We start from the raw sequence: 21,006 nt of genomic DNA on the forward strand, positions 1-21,006 counted from the left end.
ATCACAACTATACAAATTTAAAAGGCACAATATGTTAATATGGGCTGTGTGTATTTCTCCACCTATTGAGCCTCACGCTGTTTTAAAATATCACTTAAAGCTGCTTCATAATTAAAAAACAACGACATAAAAATCTCACTTAGGACTCAAATCTGGATTTAAAAGACTTAATGCTTTCTGTTGTGTGATAGAGCATTGTACTTTTTTTTTGGTAAGGCCTGATTTGTGAGACATATTAAGAATTAAGGAGATCTGCTAAGAAGAAGGCAATAGTATTAAACAAAACATTATTTTATAACCAAATGGTGAGTGTCGGAACGAATAGATGGTACATTCAGGACTTTCCTGCTCAGCTTCCTCGTCCCCTCAACAGTCCAATACAATGCTGGCATCACTGCTGACGCCTAGTTGTACCCTCACTCGTGCACCAGACCCGAGATACGTTAACTCCTTTCTCTTACTCCCATTAGAATTTCCATTTTTCATTTTGACACGAATACTGAGTAAAATCGACGTGTTTATTCAATCGACTGCTCTCTTGTGGACAAACACTTGTTTGGCATGATATATTTTGTAATAATTATTTATATAGCGCCTTTCAAAACTAAGTTACAAAGTTAATAAGATACAGAACCAGAGAGGTAGAGCAAAATGGACTTGAGATTGTACATGTAAAACTAATAAAATGGGTTATATGTATAAGCCATACGGTGAAAGTGAGGATACTGAATTAGCTCCTAATACTTCCACACAGGCCTGGTGTGTAATGAATAGACAGAGAGGCTGATGTCTCTGATGGAGGCTGCTGGTCTGAGTCCATGCTGAAAGAGGAAAGTGTGTGTGTGTGTGCGTGTGTGTCTCTGTGTGTGTCTATGTGTGTGTGTGTGTGTCTGTGTGTATGTGTCTGTGTGTGTGTCTGTGTGTGTATGTGCATGTGTGAGTATATGTATACGTGTGTGTGTGTGCTCATGTGTGTGTATGTGTCTGTGTGTGTGTGTATGTATGTGTGTTTCTGTGCTTATGTGTGTGTGTCTGTCTGTGTGGGTATGTGTGTTTGTGTGTGTGGTGCAGCAGCTGTGTCTCCCTTTTGAGGACACCTCAATGGCCTTGATGGCCGACCATCTGCAGCCCACAGTCAGTGATCAGATGAATGCCTCCATAGAGGATTCCGATCTATTCCACCTCTCGGCTCCATCGGCGTGGAGAAGTGCAGCGGGGGGGACGGGGGGGACGCATCGTGATTGTCATCACGATGCGTCTGACAATAACTTCCCATCGATGAGTCGATGAAGATGGAACTTTATGTTTCTATGTGCTCGACGTGTGCAACGGTGTGATTGGTCGTGCCACAGTGGCGTTCAGCCAGTCGACCAAAAGCAACTGTTGGTATCACCAGAAGGTCGTCCTTCAATCGGCGGTTCGATTCCTCGGCTCCTTCAGGCCACGTTGATTTTTTTAATTATTATTTTTATTCAAAAGGGACCGTGTACAGTTGAAACACCATTTGATGCACCGAACTACGGCTAATTTGCATCTATAATTCCTTGACAGACCATAATAAACATAAAACAATAACACACATAAAACAACAACAAACATAAAACAACAACAAACATAAAACAATAGTAAACAGTAAAATATAAGACACAATACAACAGTAGATGTGGTAAGAAGAACACAAAATACACACAATGTGAAGCCACAGTACAGCACATTAAAAGTAAGTAATACATACTATTAAAAGTAAGTAATAAAAACCCTTACAAGTAAGTAATAAAAACCATTACAAGTAAGTAATACGAGACATAATAATTTGGCTCAATGAGTTCAGCGCTGACCAGCTTTCAACAGATGTGTCCTGGAGCAAGACACCTGACCCCACATGGTCCCGTGGGCTGTGTGAGGCGTGTGATTGGTTAGTCCTGATGGACAGGTGGTACCTGGCATGGTAGCTCCTCCCATCAGTGTATAAATGGGTGTGAATGAATGAATGCTGTTAAAGCACAATACAAGTACCATGTGCTATGCTTCATCATTAATATACACATATACACATTCATACACACATATACACATGTACACATTCATATACACATTCATACACACATATACACATATACACATTTATATACACATTTATACACACATTCATATACACAAATACAAATTCATATACACATTCATATACACATTCACATTCATATACACATTCCTACACACATTCATATACACAAATACAAATTCATAAACACATTAATATACATTCATACACACATTCATATACACATTTATACACACATTCATATACACAAATACACATTCATATACAGATTAATATAAACATCCATATACACATTCATATACACATCCATATACACATTCATATACACATCTATATAAACATGTATATAAACATCCATATACACATATATATACACATTCATATACACATTTATATACACATCTATATACACATATATATATACACATTCTTATACACATTAATATAAACATCCATATACACATTCATATACACATCTATATAAACATTTATATAAGCATCCATATACACATTCATATACACATCTATATACACATTCATATACACATATATATAAATATGTATATAAACATTCATATTCACATTCATATACACATCTATATACACATTCATATACAAATATATATAAATATGTTTATAAACATTCATATACACATTCCTAAACTGTACGTTGAGTGTCTCTTACAAGGAGACATCGAGTAGGGCATCGAACCACCGATCTCCTGAGCCACAGCGACCTGAGTTAGCTCTGTGTGTTATAGACGGAACATAATGATCATTTTTAAGGGATCTGGGCTGTCAAAGGGAAGAGAATAAACCTTTTCCTCCATTTTAATCACTATGCTGTACAGACGAGATGCTTTCTGTCTGATTGGCCCAGTGCAGCTGTTCCATAACTACTGGCTGCCGGTATCTTGCGTACTGTTATGATTTATGTGAAAAGACAGGAAACATCATGTCATCATTAGCCACAAGAATAACACACAGTACAGGTTAAGACACAATACGACAGTACAGGTGCTAAGAACACAACATACACACATACATGCACCAAGTTTGTCCAAATATTGACTAATTACTCTGCAAAAGGGGAATGTTGTAAGAGATATTTATTTGATATTTGTATTTAGTTACAAGTAGTACTGTTTAATTATTCTAGTTGTTTTCTTAAGTAGGTTATATTTTTTGCTATATTAGAATAGCTTTTTCTTTTGATAGTTTTTAGTTTAGTTTAATTATTTGTTGTTGTCTAGATATATTTAGTCTTTTGGTTGTTCATTTGTTTGCTAATTGGATAACACTGTGTGCACCTGGGGTGCAGCGGGTAAAATAAGTATTGAACACGTCACCATTTTCCACAGTAAATATATTTCCAAAGGTGCTATTGACATGAAATGTTCACCAGATGTTGGTAAGAACCCAAGTAATCCATACACATAAGAAACCAAAACAAATAAGCTCAGAAATTAAATTACGTGTAATAATGTGAAATGACACAGAGAAAAAGTATTGAACACGCTTACTGATATTTATTTAATATTTTGTACAAAAGCCTTTGTTGGCAATGACAGCTTCAAGACGCTCCTGTATGGAGAAACTAGTCGCATGCATTGCTCAGGTGTGATTTTGGCCCATTCTTCCACACAAACAGTCTTCAAATCTTAAAGGTTCCGTGGGCCTCTTCTATGAATCTTGATCTTCAGTTCTTTCCAAAGATTTTCAATTGGATTCAAGTCAGGTGATTGGCTGGGCCATTCTAGCAGCTTGAATTTCTTTTTCTGAAACCAATTGAGAGTTTCCTTGGCTGTGTGCTTGGGATCATTGTCTTGCTGAAATGTCCACCCTCGTTTCATCTTCATCATCCTGGTAGATGGCAGCAGATTTGTATCAAGAATGTCTCGGTACATTTTTCCATTCATCCTTCCTTCAATTATGTGGAGTTTGCCAGTACCGTATGCTGAACAGCAGCCCCGCACCATGATGTTTCCACCTCCAAACTTCACTGTTGGTATGGTGTTTTTAGGGTGATGTGCAGTGCCATTTCTCCTCCAAGCATGGTGTGTATTATGGCATCAAAAGAGTTCAATTTTGCTCTCATCTGACCAGACTATATTTTCCCAGTATTTCACTGGCTTTTCCAAATGTTGTGCAGCAAACTTTAGACGAGCTTCAACATGCCTTTTTTTCAGCAATGGAGTCTTGCGTGGTGAGCGTGCATACAGGCCATGGCGGTTGAGTGCATTACTTCCTGTTTTCTTTGAAACAATTGTACCTGCTAATTCCAGGTCTTTCTGAAGCTCTCCTCAAGTGGTCCTTGGCTCTTGGACAACTCTTCTGATAAATCGTTTCACTCCTCTGTCAGAAATCTTGCGAGGAGCACCTGGTCGTGTCAAATTTATGGTGAAATGATGATCTTTCCACTTCTGTATTATGGCCCCAACAGTGCTCACTGGAACATTCAGAAGCTTAGAAATGCGTCTGTACCCAATGCCATCAGAATGTTTTGCAACAATTACCATGCGAAGGTCTTGAGACAGCTCTTTGCTTTTACCCACCCTCCCTTTCTTCATGTATTTAATACTTTTTCCCTGTGTCATTTCACATTATTACACATAACTTACTTTCTGAACTTATTTGGTTTGGTTTCTTTGTATATATGGATTACTTTGGTTGTTACCAACATCATCTGGTGAAAATGTCATGTCAATAGCATCTTTGGAAATATATTTACTGAGAAAAATGGTGACGTGTTCAATACTTATTTTACACGCTGTATGTAGGAGTAGACAGGTACAGGACCAGCATGCACCTGGGGTTATATTCAATTCAATTCAGTTTATTTGTAGAGCCCAATTTCACAAATTACAAATTTGTCTCAGAGTGCTTTACAATCTGTACACATAGAAAAAAGGGAAGAAACCTTCAGGAGAGCAACAGAGGAGGATCCCTCTCCAGGATGGACAGGTGCAATAGATGTCATGTGTACAGAAGGACAGATTTAGAGTTTAAATACATTCAATGAATATGCACCTGGGGTTATATGTAGGAGTAGACAGATACAGGACCAGCATGCACCTGGGTAGTCTTAGCACAGGAGAGATAGCATAAGAGGAGTTCCTTTGTTTCCATGCTTGTTTGCATGTTTTGTTTAGTGAAATATATTCTCATAAAAACAAAATCCCGAATGGACAACGCCTTCTCTTGGCTGAGTGAACCACAAACCCAGAGTGCAACCTGATTCATGTTTGTTTTTGAATTTTCGTAAAAATGGCTACTGCACACATGTCGCAGTTGCAATAAACATAATTGAATATTTAATTCTGAAGACAGAAGAAGGACTGTAGATCTCTTCCAATGTACTCGGGGAGTGTTTGTGCATCAAGATATCCTCTGTATGCTAACGCGCTGCAGTCATGTTGTATTCATGTAAAGCTGAGAGTGAGCTCATGCATGTGTGCAGACACAGGGTTCTCTCGTCTTCGTTAAATTATTCAGATGCATGTGGCCGCTCTCCTCATTAGTGCCCCGTCTGAGCCTTTTAGTCGCTCCTACACACATTTACACCACAGACACAAACACAATACCTCAATACCTCATTTCTACGTTTAGTTCAAGGATGCTAAACACAAATGCGATGAAAATGTATTTTCAATAAAGTCAAGTTAAGCGCACTTAAATAAATTGTGATTGGGTTCTTTATAGGACTGTACTGTATTAATTAATTGTATTATAGTACTGAAGCTTCAAATCTATGTTCAACATTGACATTCAAATTAATTCAAAATCAACATTTGAATGTTATGCAGCTACTTTTTTAAAGCCAGTATTTCTGCACAGTTGCAGATAATGAACAGAATTTACACTAATTTTATTATTATTATTATCAGAGCCGATTTGTCCTTCAATCCAGGGATCAGTGGTTTGCTGCCTAGCTCCGCTACAGCTCATGTCCATGTGTCCACACTTAACCCACATCGCTCCCGTACGCTGCCAGAAGACAAGAAAAGAGAAATTCAACTCTGTTTAGTTTGTATAGCCCAAATCCACAAATTACAAATTATCCTCAGAGGGCTTCTGTACACAGAGACATCCCTGACCTTTGACCTCACATAGGATCAGGAAAAAAATCCCCAAAACTACTTCTACTACTATACTACTACTACTATTACTGCTACTACTACTACTACTTCTACGACTATACTACTATTACTACTATACTATGACTACTACTACTTCTACTATACTACTACTATTACTACTTCTTCTACTACTACTATACTATTATAGTACTACTACTATAACAGTAATCCACGGAGCTACAGTTGTTCTTTCTCTATTACTCATGAGTAATAGGCCGCTCTTGCCTTCTTATATATTTTAAGACTCGCCAAACTAAGTGTGATTTTTCCTGATTGGTGGAACGCCAAATGCTTTTAAGCTTTCAGGATGTTTGCTTTAGGTTGCGGGAATGAATCTCTTCAATCTCCTACAATAATAACCGTATCAATCATTATCCACATCCACATGAGTATTACAATCTCCTACAATAATAACCTTATCAATCATTATCCACATCCACATGAGTCTTACAATCTCCTACAATAATAACCTTATCAATCATTATCCACATCCACATGAGTCTTACAATCTCCTACAATAATAACCTTATCAATCATTATCCACATCCACATGAGTCTTACAATCTCCTACAATAATAACCTTATCAATCATTATCCACATCCACATGAGTATTACAATCTCCTACAATAATAACTTTATCAATTTTAAGGACGAAACTTGATAGAAACTCAGAATACGGACGTAGTGCCCGGTACACTATAACAAATAGAATTGGCTTTATATTAGGCTCAGACATAGTATTTAAGTCTTCTATTCAATTGTTACCAATGAGGATAGTGTGTTAGTGTTAGCGTCCGGCCTTTAGGGATAACGCACTGGACCTAGCATCTTTTTTTCAGAGCCCTGGCGGTACAAGCGGCTGTCATAAAAGTTCTGATTTTAGTTGAACATCTCATAATTTTTCAGAAAGATGGTGTCTCCAGTGCCCTGCCGGTGTTTTTCTGCATGCACAATGATGCCATTACCATAGAAACAAGCCTCAGAGTACCCTAAATATGTGAGGTTTTGGGACAGGGATGTCTATGTGTACAGATTGTAAAGCACTCTGAGACAAATTTGTAATTTGTGAAAATGGGCTATACAAATAAACTGAATTGAATTGAATTGAATTAAATACAGTTCTGATCCGTAGCTAAGACTTCTCTGCTGGCCTAAACAGAATCACAAAGTTCAAGCTATTTTATGATTTAATTTGTTTCTCACAAATACACAACATATATTATAATTATTTTTTCCCTATTGGCTTGTTTTCTCATTGCAACGCTCCTGTCTTCCTCCGCCCACTGTTGAGACTCCGCCCACTCCTCCTCTCTACCTCCATCTGCCTGATGGATCGCGGAGGTCTCCATCTTGGAATATGCCTACTATGAACTATTCATACACTCTGTCATATTCATTGAATGTATTTTAACTCTAAATCTGTCCTTCTGGTCACATTACATCTATTGCATCTGTCCATCCTGGAGAGGGATCCTCCTCTGTTGCTCTCCTGAAGGTTTCTTCCCTTTTTTCCCCCCTGAAGGGTTATTTGGGAGTTTTTCCCTGATCCGATGTGAGGTTTTGGGGCAGGGATGTCTATGTGTACAGATTGTAAAGCACTCCGAGACAAATTTGTAATTTGTGAAATTGGGCTATACAAATAAACTGAATTGAATTGAATTGTTGCTCTGATTCCAGTGCAGCTTGTTTTAAGGAGAGCTTTTATCCAATCAGATGTCACCTCTATGGCTCTATGTAAGAAGAGAGGCCTTCTGGGTAGTACACAGGGGACGTTATCGTCTTCAACCAATCAGATCTTTAGTTTGACTTGCTGGGCGTATTCTTTGACGTGCCAGGGCTACCGAGAAGGCCTTTATGTACGACAGCGTTAACGTGCGCTGTGATTGGTCCGTGGGTCAGTGTGACTTTTGTCCAACAGAGAGTAAGTTAGCAGAACTCCGGAGTAGTAAGAAGAGTTCAGTTGAAACATATGTAAGAGAAGTTATGACATTTTTAGTCTTTTGCTTGATGTGGTTTTCCTTTTTCTAGCTGTGTTCTTTTACACTCAATGGCTGAAGGAGGCGGAGCAATGGACTCTGTGGCAACGCCTTCCTCACGGAGGACTTCTGATGTGAATGATATTTGAATGGCTCTTGGTTGTGCTGTGTTTTAATGCCACAGTTTGGCATGATTGTTTTGCCATGTTTTGTTCTGAATGTGACAGGTTTTAATGTGTTCTTGTCATTGTGTTAATGACGTTGACGTGAACTACGTGCATTGTTCGTTAATGATGCAGCATCCCGTCGTGAGCGTATTTATTTATCTGCACCCTGCAGGTAGAGTATTTGTAGGTGTTTTGCGCTTCATGTAACATTTTATTTCACTTGTCAAATGTTGCAGTGTTATGTGTTATGTAATAACCTGTAGCTGTGGCATCATAATGAGGTTATTAGGTTGATCAGGTATAAAATGCTGATAGCTATGATTGTTCCTCCAGCTTTGCAGATTCGCTGTATGATACCTGAGCATATGTCATATCTATGGAATAATAAACGGCTTTTGAGTACAAACAAAACACATTTTTTTTTTTTTGTGTGAAGAAGATGTGCCGCTGAGGCTCTCTGTCACATGTTACTGTCACTCTGTTTAAAGACCAGATCAGTTTGTTGTAAACTTCACTACGGAGCGTGAGTCGGTGGCTGAGACTTTAAACCCTACTTGTCATCATTCATCCATTCACACCCTGATCACATCAGCAGTAACCAATTCAGTTTATTTTATATAGCCCGATATCACAAATGACAAATTAGCCTCTGAGGGCTTTACAATCTGTACACATACAACATCCCTGACCTTTGACCTCACTCAGGAAAAACTCCCAAGAAAACAGAGAAAAACACTTTGACGGAAGAATCCTTCAGGAGAGCAACAGAGGAGAATCCCTCAACAGGATGGACAGAAGAATATATGTCATGTGACCAGATGAACAATATGTCACATGACCAGATGCACAATAGATGTCATGTGACCAGATGAACAATAGATGCCATGTGACCAGTTGAATAACAGAAGTCATGTGACCATATTAACAGAGTTACAGAGTTACATAAACACATTCAATGAATGATCGACCCAGCGATCCTCTGATTGAAGGACGACCCCGCTCACCACTGAAACACAGTCGCAGTACAGACACAAACCGTGTTATGATTTCACGTCAATGGACATTTCTATTCTTTAAATGTCCGCTCTGTCTCCAGTGGCAGCTCTCCAGCCTCGTCTTCCTCTCTGGCCCCTTTAATCAAATGCTTACGAAGTCAAGACGTGGCTGTGGACCTGTGGGAAGAGCCGGCATCAATCAGAGCCTTTTTCTGCTCTGCACAAAGACCGGAGCAGATGAAGGGAGCTCTGTGGCCACAGCTGCCTCCCTTACAAGAAAAGGCCTTTTTATCGCTGTAGACCGTGGGACAATACACAAATTATGTCCCATAAAAGGATCATTATTGTGAAAGTGGAGCATCCAGGCTGGATGTTAGTTATCTTTGCTTCGAGCAGCTCATAATATTGTCACTTCAAACCAGAGATTAACACTGGAGGAGCTGGATGAGAGCATCATCATCATCTGCCTTCTAAGAATGACTAAGCACCCTGGTTACATCCCCTGTTTTGTGTTGTCATGGCAACATGCTGTGACCATTTGACGGATGATATTCAGGCGAGGCAAGAGGGGATCGGGATGAGTGTTTACAGCCCGCAGCCAACAGCAGAAGGTCTGAGGCTGGCGATGATCCTCGGCCCAACGAGGAATCCGTCGACAAAATAAAAGCCTGAAAAGTGGTTTGAAGTTTAAGTAAAAAGATAATTTACTTTGAATTTGGTCAAAAGCGATTACACATTGAAAAAAATCAATATCCCATGGACTAGAGGTTCACAGACCGTAAAACTCTCGTAAAGTCGAAAAACTCAGTTTATATAGCTGCTTTGAAGTCCTTAAGTTCCAGTCTGTCATCAGACTGTGACCTCAAGCTGCGACCTCAGGCTGTGACCTCAGGCTGCGACCTCAGGCTGTGACCTCAGGCTGTGACCTCAAGCTGTGACCTCAAGCTGTGACCTCAGGCTGCGACCTCAAGCTGTGACCTCAAGCTGTGACCTCAGGCTGTGACCTCAGGCTGTGACCTCAAGCTGTGACCTCAGGCTGTGAACTCAGGCTGTGACCTCAGGCTGTGACCTCAAGCTGTGACCTCAGGCTGTGACCTCAGGCTGTGACCTCAGGCTGTGACCTCAGGCTGTGACCTCAAGCTGCGACCTCAGGCTGTGACCTCAAGCTGTGACCTCAAGCTGCGACCTCAAGCTGTGACCTCAAGCTGTGACCTCAGGCTGTGACCTCAAGCTGTGACCTCAAGCTGCGACCTCAGGCTGTGACCTCAGGCTGTGACCTCAGGCTGTGACCTCAAGCTGTGACCTCAGGCTGTGACCTCAGGCTGTGACCTCAGGCTGTGACCTCAGGCTGTGACCTCAAGCTGCGACCTTAGGCTGTGACCTCAGGCAGACTGTGAATTTAAAACATTTTACCAGTCTGGATATGCATGTCAAAATTAACAACTTTTGGCATATGATAAAGCCCCCCAAACATGTTCAAGGATTACACCGTAACCAGTTTGAGATCTGTGGAGGACCCACTAGAACCAGTACTTGTGTACGGGTAGCATCCTTCTGATCCGTTATAAACGTGTGGGGTGGGGTGTGTGATAAACCAGAGGCAGTCTGCATGTGGGTCAGCTCTGTGAGGGAGGTACTGCTTAGAGCTCCAGCTGTCTCACAGTTCGTAGACGTGGTGTGACACACATTCAGGAGACTGGCCAGAGAAATGTGTTGATATGGATTTCACATGTGAGATTTGCCATCGGTGGCTTGCACTGGCGAGTTTGGACATGGTTTGTTTCAAACTGTGGTGTATGGGGGTTGGATAGGATACGATAGACATTTAAATATTTGCACAAGTGAGTTGTGTGGTGTGAATTAAGCGCTCGTTGGTTTCGACCTTGGACTGGAGTTTCACAAATTGATGAAGGAACAGACTTTGAGACCCTGAGTTACAGAGTTAGTCTGTTAAAGGACAGAGGGTGTGATATGTTGAACAGATGTTGAAGCCCTTTGAAGCAAATCTTTGATTTGGGGATTTCTAGACCACAATTAGTCCGCCCACAAATTATGTTAGAACCACTCCCTTCCATTAAATGTGAATGATTTCATCGCGACCTAGAATGGTGGCAATTTCAGGCAAGAGACCCCAGGAAAGTTCTCAGTACCTTTTATGGTGCAATGGAGGCGACTATGGCTCAGTGGTAGCGTAACGGATCGATTTCCCGTCCCCACAAGACCATGTCAATGTTTAGATGTGCATCACATTTAGCTAACACTTTTATCCAAAGCGATTTACAATCATACACCATAGATACAGCTACGGGGAGCAATTCGGGACACATCGACTAGGGCGGGCCTCCAATCCTCTGATTGACAGACACACCTGCTAACCACTGACCCACAGTCTCCCACGTTGAACCCAAATTGCTCCCGTAGGCGTTCCGAAAGTGTGTGAATGTTAGATAGTCCCATGGGCAAGTTGCACCTTGCATGGTGTGAATGGGTAAATGATGACATATAGTGTTGAATTTCAATTCAATTCAATTCAGTTCATTTGTATAGTCCAATTTCACAAATTACAAATTTGTCTCGGAATGCTTTACAATCTGTACATATAGACATCCCTGTCCTAAAACCTCACATCGGATCAGGAAAAACTCCCAAATAATGAATGGTCGTAAGACCAGAAAGGCGCAATACGAGTACAGTCCATCTACTATTTAACACGGGGTACACCGCCTGACCATGACCCCTTGTCCATACACATTCAATTCAGTTTATTGTGTATAGCCCGATATGACCTTTGACCTCACATTGGATCAGGAAAACTCCCAATAAATAGAAAAAAACCTTTCAGGATAAAAAAGGGAAGAAACCTTCAGGAGAGCAACAGAGGAGGATCCCTCTCCAGGATGGACAGAACAATAGATGTCATGTGACCAGATGAATAATAGATGTCATGTGACCAGAAGGAATCATTACAGAGTAACAACACATTCAATGAATATGACAGATTGTATGAATAGTTGGTAGTAGGCATGGACCACGATCCAGACCTCCATGATCCATCAGGCAGATGGAGGTAGAGAGGAGGTGGGGGGGCCATAGCAGGAGGCCTCAGACACAGCCAGGTCCAGCTTATAAACAAATAGCAGCATATCTAGGGGCTGGACCAGGTCAACCTGATTCAGCCCTAACTATAAGCGCTATCAAAGAGGAAAGTCTTAAGTTACTCTTGAATGAGGTGACACATGCGCTGGCTTGTCATGATAGAGATTTGCATTTCCAATTCTACAGGACTAACCGCTGGAAGCAGCCCACTAGCAGCGAGTCAAGCCAATATCCATCTTTGGAGATGGTTATCTCGGCATGGTAATGGAAACGAAAAAGCAGTGCTAATATTTCACTGAGCTCAGCCAAGACTTCCATCTTGAAAAGCCCCCTCTCCACTCTGTGTATCCGAGTCGGGTGGCTGGAGCTCATGGGGAGAGAGGTTGTCCTGAGAACTTAAGCCGGTTCGATCCCCGCTCTCCCCATTAGTTTACATGTCGAGGTGTCCTTGAGCAAGACACTGAACCCCCAGTTGCTCCTCGGGAGCTTCACAGCAGACCAAATGTCATGTATGCAGGTAAAATAATATGTAATACAACTAATAAATGAGTAATGTAATGTAACAACATGCATATCTTTGTAAGCCAGGTTAAATTAGCTTGGCTGTTTGTGGCCTTAACGGTTTGCGTGTCTGTGTGTGTGTTGTGTGTGTGTTGTGTGTGTGTGTGTCATCCATCAAGCAGCTAAGAATTCTCCGTGTGAGCACATCCTTCCAGAACGAAACAGAAGCGAACTGAAACCATACTTTGACAAGCTTAAAATCTGATTTAATTTAATAAGTGTTTCATTGTTTTCACTTTGTGGGTAAATATTTAATTTCTGTCATGTAGGAGATTAGTACATTATTTAATATCGGACATAGGAGGGCACCCCGAAGCTTTACACTACCTCTATATATGTAGCGGACGAAATGTGTATAAACACAATGGTACCAACATTAATGAAGCTGCCATATTTATTTATGCCTATGTGACATTTTTTGAAGTGTTGATGGAGCAGCTGCAATGTGAGCAATGCCGAGCTCCTAGGCGAGTGCACAACCCCCCCTACTTTGCTTTTTGCACACTGTCTATATTTAATATTTTTTAATTTGATTTGATTTGTCATTGGTGTTGTGTTTTGTGTATGCATGTGCTGGATTTTCCCAGCTGCTCCTGAACGCATCATCTCACTCTTCCGGTAAGCTTTGGTTGCCAGCTCAACAGCGAGCATGACTTCTTCTTCTCTCCCTCCCGCTCCCTCTTGCTCAGTGTGTCTCATGTATAGTTATCCCCCTGCCTCCCTTAATGATAACGATACATGCAACAAGTGTAGTTTATTTGCTAGGTTGGAGGCAGGTCTAAGTGGGTTAGATGCACGGCCCGCCTGTAAGCTCAGACAGCTATGCTAGTTAGCCCGCCCTCTCCCGTAGTCGGCGGAGCTACAGTCAGCTGTTAGCTGTGCCCGGCGGTAACCGTGCAGCCGGATGGTTGGGTAACTGTTCGCGGGGTCGTAAGTCTACACAGAAGCCCGCTGTGCACCAACCACTTCACGTTTGAACCAGTTTTCCTGCTCAGCGACACACCCGCTGGAACACACCCTGGTTATCGGAGCTCTATAGTCAGGAACGTGAAAATAAGCCACGGACCAGAGTCGTGTGCCTCCCGGGGCCAGAGCGGGCGATGTGGAGTCTTGTTTGAAGCTGCTGGCTAAGGATAAGCGGAGATACAGTCAGATTGTAATACCGGTGGTAATGGAACTCACTAAAATTAATGTGGAATCGGTGTGTGCTTATGCCAAGACGTTGTCGGACACCGTAATTTTCTCTGGCCCTCTCCCAAATTTGCAGACAGACGAATTGTATAGCGAATGTCGTCTTTCAACCGCTGGCTGTCGGTGGTGCCCAGCGAATAATGTGGGCTGACAACTGGAAGACTTTCTGGGGAAAACCTGATCTGATGAGGAGGCGGCATTCATCCCACGTTTCATTTCTGCGAATATGACCAAGTTGATCACGGACTTAATCTATGACAACCCAGGGTTCAGATCAGGAACCGGGAGCAGAGTTGTAGTTTAACACCCTTCTCTGCTCTTCCATTCGAGCAGTTACCCACCCTTGACTTTAGAGTAGAGACTGTGTCTGTCCCACGGCCACTTCAATTAAATAAATCAAAAGTAAGCAGAAGAGGAGTCGTACACAATAACCTTATACAAGTTAACACAATTATTTCAGCAGTGCAACAAAATAGGTCTATTAAATGTGGTCTCCTAAATATTCGATCTCTGTCATCTAAAGCTGTGTTACTGAATGATTTAATATCAGATAATCACATTGATTTATGTTGCCTAACTGAAACCTGGCTGAGCCATGAAGAATATGTCTGCCTGAATGAATCGACTCCTCCAAGTCATATTAATACTCACATTCCTCGAGGCACCGGTCGAGGAGGTGGAGTACAGCCATCTTTGAATCGAGCCTATTAATTAATCCTCAACCAAAATTACACTACACCCCATTTGAAAGCCTTGTTCTTAGTCTTTCACATCCAACCTGGAAAACACTACAGCCAATTCGATTTGTGATTCTGTACCGGGCACCAGGTCCATATTCAGAGTTTATATCTGAATTCTCAGAATTTATAGCAAGTTTGGTTCTTAAAACCGATAAAGTTATTATTGTTGGAGATTATAATATCCATGTGGATGTTGATAATGATTGCCTTAGTGCTGCATTCATCTCCTTGTTGGACTCGATTGGCTTCTGTCAGAGTGTACAGAAACCCACTCACAGCTTTGGCCACACGCTTGATCTTGTTCTTACTTATGGCGTTGACATTGAGCATTTGAGCGTCTTCCCACAGAATCCTCTTCTGTCAGACCACAACCTCATAACTTTTCAATTTATACTACGGGTGTACTCCGTTAGTCAAAAGTTTCTACACTAGATGTCTAACTGATAGTGCTGTAGCTAAATTTAAAGCGATTCCTTCTGTATTTGATTCGATACCACGTCTCAATATAACAGAGGACTCCTGGTCTAACTTTAGTCCGTCCCAGATTGATCATCTTGTTGACAGTGCCATAGGCTCTCTGAGAATGACACTGGACTCGATAGCCCTCTGAAGTAGAAGACATTGTGGAAGAGGAGGCTTGCACCATGGTATTACCCTCAGACCCGGAAACTGAAGCAAGCGTCAGCTTGAGCATATGGCGTTCAACTAATCTCGAAGAATCCCGCTTAGTTTGGCGAGATAGTCTTAAAACTTATAAGAAGGCCCTCCGTAATGCCAGAGCAGCCTATTACTCATCAATAATAGAAAAATAAAAACAACCCCAGGTTTCTCTTCAGCACTGTAGCCAGGCTGACAGAGAGTCACAGCTCTGTGGGCCGAGCATTCCTATAAACCTTAGTGGTAATGACTTTATGAACTTCTTTAATGAAAAGATTTTAACTATTAGGGACAAGATTAATAATCTCTTGCCCATAACCAGTGCCAATCTGTCCTCAAGTGGAATGGCCTTGGAAACCGCTGTATGCCCTGGTGTATATTTGGAGGATTTTCTCCTATCAACCGTGACCAATTATTTTCAACGGTTTCTACTTGAACACGTCTACCTGTCTCTTGGACCCCATCCCGCGAGGCTGCTTAAAGACGTTTTGCCTTTAATTGGCGGCTCTCTATTAGATATTATCAATGTGTCTCTGCTAACAGGCCACGTACCACACTCCTTCAAGGTGGCTGTTATTAAACCTCTCCTGAAGAAGCCCACTCTGGATCCAGAGGTATTGGCTAACTACAGACCGATCTCTAACCTCCCTTCCTCTCCAAGATCCTTGAGAAAGTGGTCGCAAATCAGTTGTGCGACTTTCTACATCATAATAGTTTATTTGAGAAATTTCAATCAGGATTTAGAAAACACCACAGCACCGAGACGGCACTGGTGAAAATTACAAATGACCTCTTAATGGCAGCAGATAAAGGACTCCTCTCTGTCCTGGTCTTGTTAGACCGTAGTGCTGCATTCGACACCATTGACCATGACATCCTGTTACAGAGACTGGAGCAGTCGATTGGCATTTCAGGCACGGCACTAATTTGGTTTAAATCCTATTTATCAGATCGATCTCAGTTTGTATTTGTAAGCGATGACCTCGATAACCACCAACGTTAATCACGGAGTTCCACAAGGTTCTGTGCTTGGACCAATTTTATTTACCTTATACATGCTTCCTTTGGGCAATATTATCAGGAAACACTCCATAAACTTTCATTGTTATGCAGATGACACTCAACTATATTTATCGATAAAACCAGAGGAGAGCAACCAACTCTGTAAAATTCAAGCATGTCTTAAAGACATAAAAACATGGATGACCTGCAACTTCTTGATGTTAAACTCAGACAAAACCGAAGTAATTTTAATCGGCCCTGAGCACCTCAGAGATCAATTATCTGGTGATGTGGATTCTGTAGACGGCATTGCCCTGGCATCCAACACCACTGTAAAGAATCTTGGCGTTATCTTTGATCGGGACTTGTCCTTTAACTCCCACGTAAAGCAAATCTCAAGGACTGCATTCTTTCATCTACGTAATATTTCAAAATCAGGCACATCTTGTCTCAAAAGATGCAGAAAAATTGGTTCACGTTCGTTACTTGAGACTGGATTACTGCAACTCCTTATTAGCAGGCTGCTCTAATAAATCTCTTAGGTCCCTCAGTTGATCCAGAATGCTGCAGCTCGTGTTCTCACTAAAACTAAGAAAGAGATCACATCACTCCTGCACTAGCTGCTCTGCACTGGCTCCCAGTAAAATCAAGAATCACTTTTAAAATTCTTCTCTTAACCTACAAAGCCTTGATTGGTGATGCTCCATCATATCTTAAGGAGCTTGTCGTACCATATTGCCCCACTAGAGCTACGCTCACTAAATGCGGGACTACTTGTAGTTCCTAGAGTCTTAAAAAGTAGAATGGGAGCCAGAGCCTTTGGTTATCAAGCTCCTCTTTTATGGAACCAGCTTCCAATTTCAGTCCGGGAGGCAGACACAGTCACCTCGTTTAAGAGTAGACTTAAGACCTTCCTCTTTGACAGAGCTTATAGTTAGGGCTGAATCAGGTTTGCCCTGGTCCAGCCCCTTGATATGCTGCTATAGGCTTATAGCTGCCGGCGGACGTTTTAGGATGCACTGAGTACCTATCTCCTCTTTTTTTCTCTCCTTAAGGATGAATTTTCATCTCTCAATCACACGTTACTAACTCTGCTTTCTCCCGGAAGTCCTTTTGACTTTCGTCTCATGGGGTCATCGGACCCTATGAGGCGGCATAAATCTATCTGCCTGATGGATCGTCTGGGTCGTGGAATTCCTGCTCATGACTACGCCACTGTCCTGTTGAGACTCCGCCCTCCTCCTCCCCACCGCCATCTGCCTGATGGATCGTGGAGGTCTCCATCGTGGAATATGCCTACTATGAACTATTCATACACTCTGTCATATTCATTGAATGTATTTTAACTCTAAATCTGTCCTTCTGTACACATTACATCTATTGCATCTGTCCATCCTAGGAGAGGGATCCTCCTCTGTTGCTCTCCTCCAGGTTTCTTTCCTTTTTTTCCCCCTGAAGGGTTATTTGGGAGTTTTTCCTGGTCCGATGTGAGGTTTTGGGGCAGGGATGTCTATGTGTACAGATTGTAAAGCACTCCGAGACAAATTTGTAATTTGTGAAATTGGGCTATACAAATAAACTGAATTGAATTGTATATGTACATATATATTTTGTTTTGTATTTTACTTTTATTTTACTTTGTATACTTCTATATCTTTCATCCCTGTTTCTTATATTTTGTGTTTTGTTTTTTATTCTTGTGTGTTTGGTTTATTGGTGCTGCTACTGTCACGACAAATTTCCCCTTGGGGATTAACAAAGTATATATCTATCTATCTATCTATCTATCTTTACGGGGGCAATCCGGTCAAATTAAAGCTTTAAATGTTCACAACAACATCTGACTTTTTAGAAGACCATTAAAAAGGTTTTCTAAAATGTTTCCACTGCTGTGGTTCAGTGTTTCCACAGCTCAGCCTGTTTCCATTAGTATCACTTTGACTATCATTTAGACATCTCAGAATACCCCACATATCACAAGGCACAGGGACTCAGAGACATACGTAATTACACAGTGAATGACTCCCTTGATTGATTAGTTAATAACTTTTGAAGAACATCATTTTTCTGACAGCTATTGTGTCAGAGCATAGAAATGTACTAGATGTCGAAAGTGTTCACACAACAGCATATTTCTATTGTGTAAGGGAAGAAGTTAGCCTTTCCAAATAAACAATATGGAATAATGTTCTCCTAACGTGTTTTTCTCTATTCCAAAGTGTTTTTAAAACACCTTATTTATTTTCTCTGCAGGTTCCATTGCGAGATGTTCCAACATTAAGTATCACTACTCCTCTGCTACGTTAACCAAAAACTTCTCCTTCAACATCATCAAGACAATAAAGCAGGATGAGTGGCACTCCCTCCGTAAGTTCAACTTTTCTTTCTTCTGTGACAGCATGGCATGTTGTTGTCTACAGAAATGCTTTAAGCTACTTTACATGTTCAATCTCTGAAAAGTGCTCATACTGTCAGAGAGAAAAGGTTGACACGTGCAATTATTCAAGAGGACCAAGAGTCACTGAGCTGAACATCCGGTACCACAAACACTCTGCTGGTTCTCTACATCCTCAGTCCACTAGTGTCTACATGATGTCATCACACTAATGTCACATTGTACATTGATAGGGATGGGACGAGGGGGTCAGGGGGGATGTTCAAGCCTCATGAAGTTGTCTGCATCTTCTCTCGCTTTCTGACATCAAGTCAGAGGAGTTATGCGAAGCAGCAGGCAATTATGGTGACAATAATTAGCGGAGCAATCAGTATTTTTTTTTTCTTCATCTTGAGATATGGTGAATGGGCTGATTGGCATGACAAGCATTACTCGGAAAACACACTCGCACACTATCTCAGTGTCCCGTGCACATGGCAGCGTGGATCTGAAGGCATATGCAATGGTATGGATTCAGCCCCCGCTTGTTATGAATGATTGATGGAAAGCACAATTAAGCTTAATACACAGAGCTGCAGAATCACATAGCTGGCGGTCCAAGATGCACCTCATTAGACGGTGCGCGCCCAAAACATAAAACACACTCCAGTTGAGAGGAAATCAGTTGTTTCCAACATTGTCCACGGGCCCAATGATTCATCAGCGCTCAATACGAAGCTTCTGTCCGGAGGGAAGAGCTGTGAACTCAAGACAACCACAACATTAGTGTTGCACAATGTTGATGAACTCTACAGGGAAGTAAATAGAGAGGTAGGTCTGGATCAGCGTCGGAAAAACACAAGGGCAAAACTGCCTTGAAGACATATAATGTTGCTCCTGATATCACAGGAGAAGGGCAACAAAATGCCCCCATCATTTCAATAATGTAATAGTGTTTTGTTTTTGTTGTGTCTTGTGTGTGTCTTATCTGTATTGCCTGTACTAGTTATAGGTACACACACAAAAAGTCAATAAATATAATTTAGAATTTTAAAAAAACAAAGAAATAAGTTATTAATGCAAATATTTGTTCAAAAAATTTAATAACAATGAATAACCACAAAGAAAATAAGAACAACATTGAATATGATTGTCTGATTTATGTTTTCTGTTTGTTTTTTGGTCAAAAAATCTAAGAAAACACTTTGAATCTGACTGCTGCCTAATAGTCTTATTATTGCCTAATAGTCTTATTATTGCCATTTATATGACAATTGCTCATATACTGTAAGCCTAAATAAGTATATTTATAATTTTAACAAAGGTTAAATATTATTTTTCAAGTTTCAAAAAGTACCCCCAATTTTTTGAAAATGCCCTGGATTTCAGTCAGTGGGGGAAAAAATTTCCCCCTAAAATATATGTAAATTTCCAAACCTGATCTGGGTGTGTCGCAGACATTTGAGGCCTGCGCTCTTGAGCCCATCTGTTGCGGCTCCATGAGGCTTTGACAAAAATGAATATATATATATATGAGTTTGAGCTATTACTGTGTCACTGATACAAATACAAATGTAATATTTGTTTCACTAAATTGTGCGTCACATCCTATGATGTCGCTGGACCTATTTAGATGTCTGATTAATTGACCAGTGTATTTTTTCCCTCCTCTTCATAAGAGTTGGATTTTGTTATAACCGGTAAAATCAAAGTCATCTTTATTGTAAATTTTCTATTTGTTGAACATACAGAAGATCGAAAGTGGGTTTGTCTCTTGTGCAACATAAAGTGAGGAATAATAATAGTAATGAAAGTGATAAAGTGATAAAGTAATAAAGTGCAAACAGTTAACAACAACAATAAAAAACATTTAGAAGACATATAATTAATAAATTAAGAACTATAAAAAACTTTACATCTGTATTGTATGAGTCAGACCGAGTTTTTACCAGCATTTGACATACGAGTGTAAAAGTCTAAAAGCGAAGCAGTGGGAGGGTGGGGAGTTCAGCAAATAGCAATACAATGTCAACAATTGTCTTTAT

At 40.9% G+C, this 21,006-nt stretch overlaps 1 protein-coding gene across 1 annotated transcript in view; it reads left to right on the forward strand.

Moving 5' to 3' along the window:
- Positions 1 to 21,006, forward strand: part of tmem178bb (transmembrane protein 178Bb) — a 29,552-nt gene that overhangs the window by 1,970 nt on the left and 6,576 nt on the right. Inside the window, exon 4 of the mRNA XM_056425333.1 lies at positions 18,841 to 18,954. Coding sequence (XP_056281308.1) covers positions 18,841 to 18,954 — 114 coding nt within the window. The remainder of the gene's footprint in view (positions 1 to 18,840; positions 18,955 to 21,006) is intronic.

This window comes from Pseudoliparis swirei, chromosome 10 (genome assembly GCF_029220125.1).
Source record: "Pseudoliparis swirei isolate HS2019 ecotype Mariana Trench chromosome 10, NWPU_hadal_v1, whole genome shotgun sequence".
NCBI lineage: Eukaryota > Metazoa > Chordata > Actinopteri > Perciformes > Liparidae > Pseudoliparis > Pseudoliparis swirei.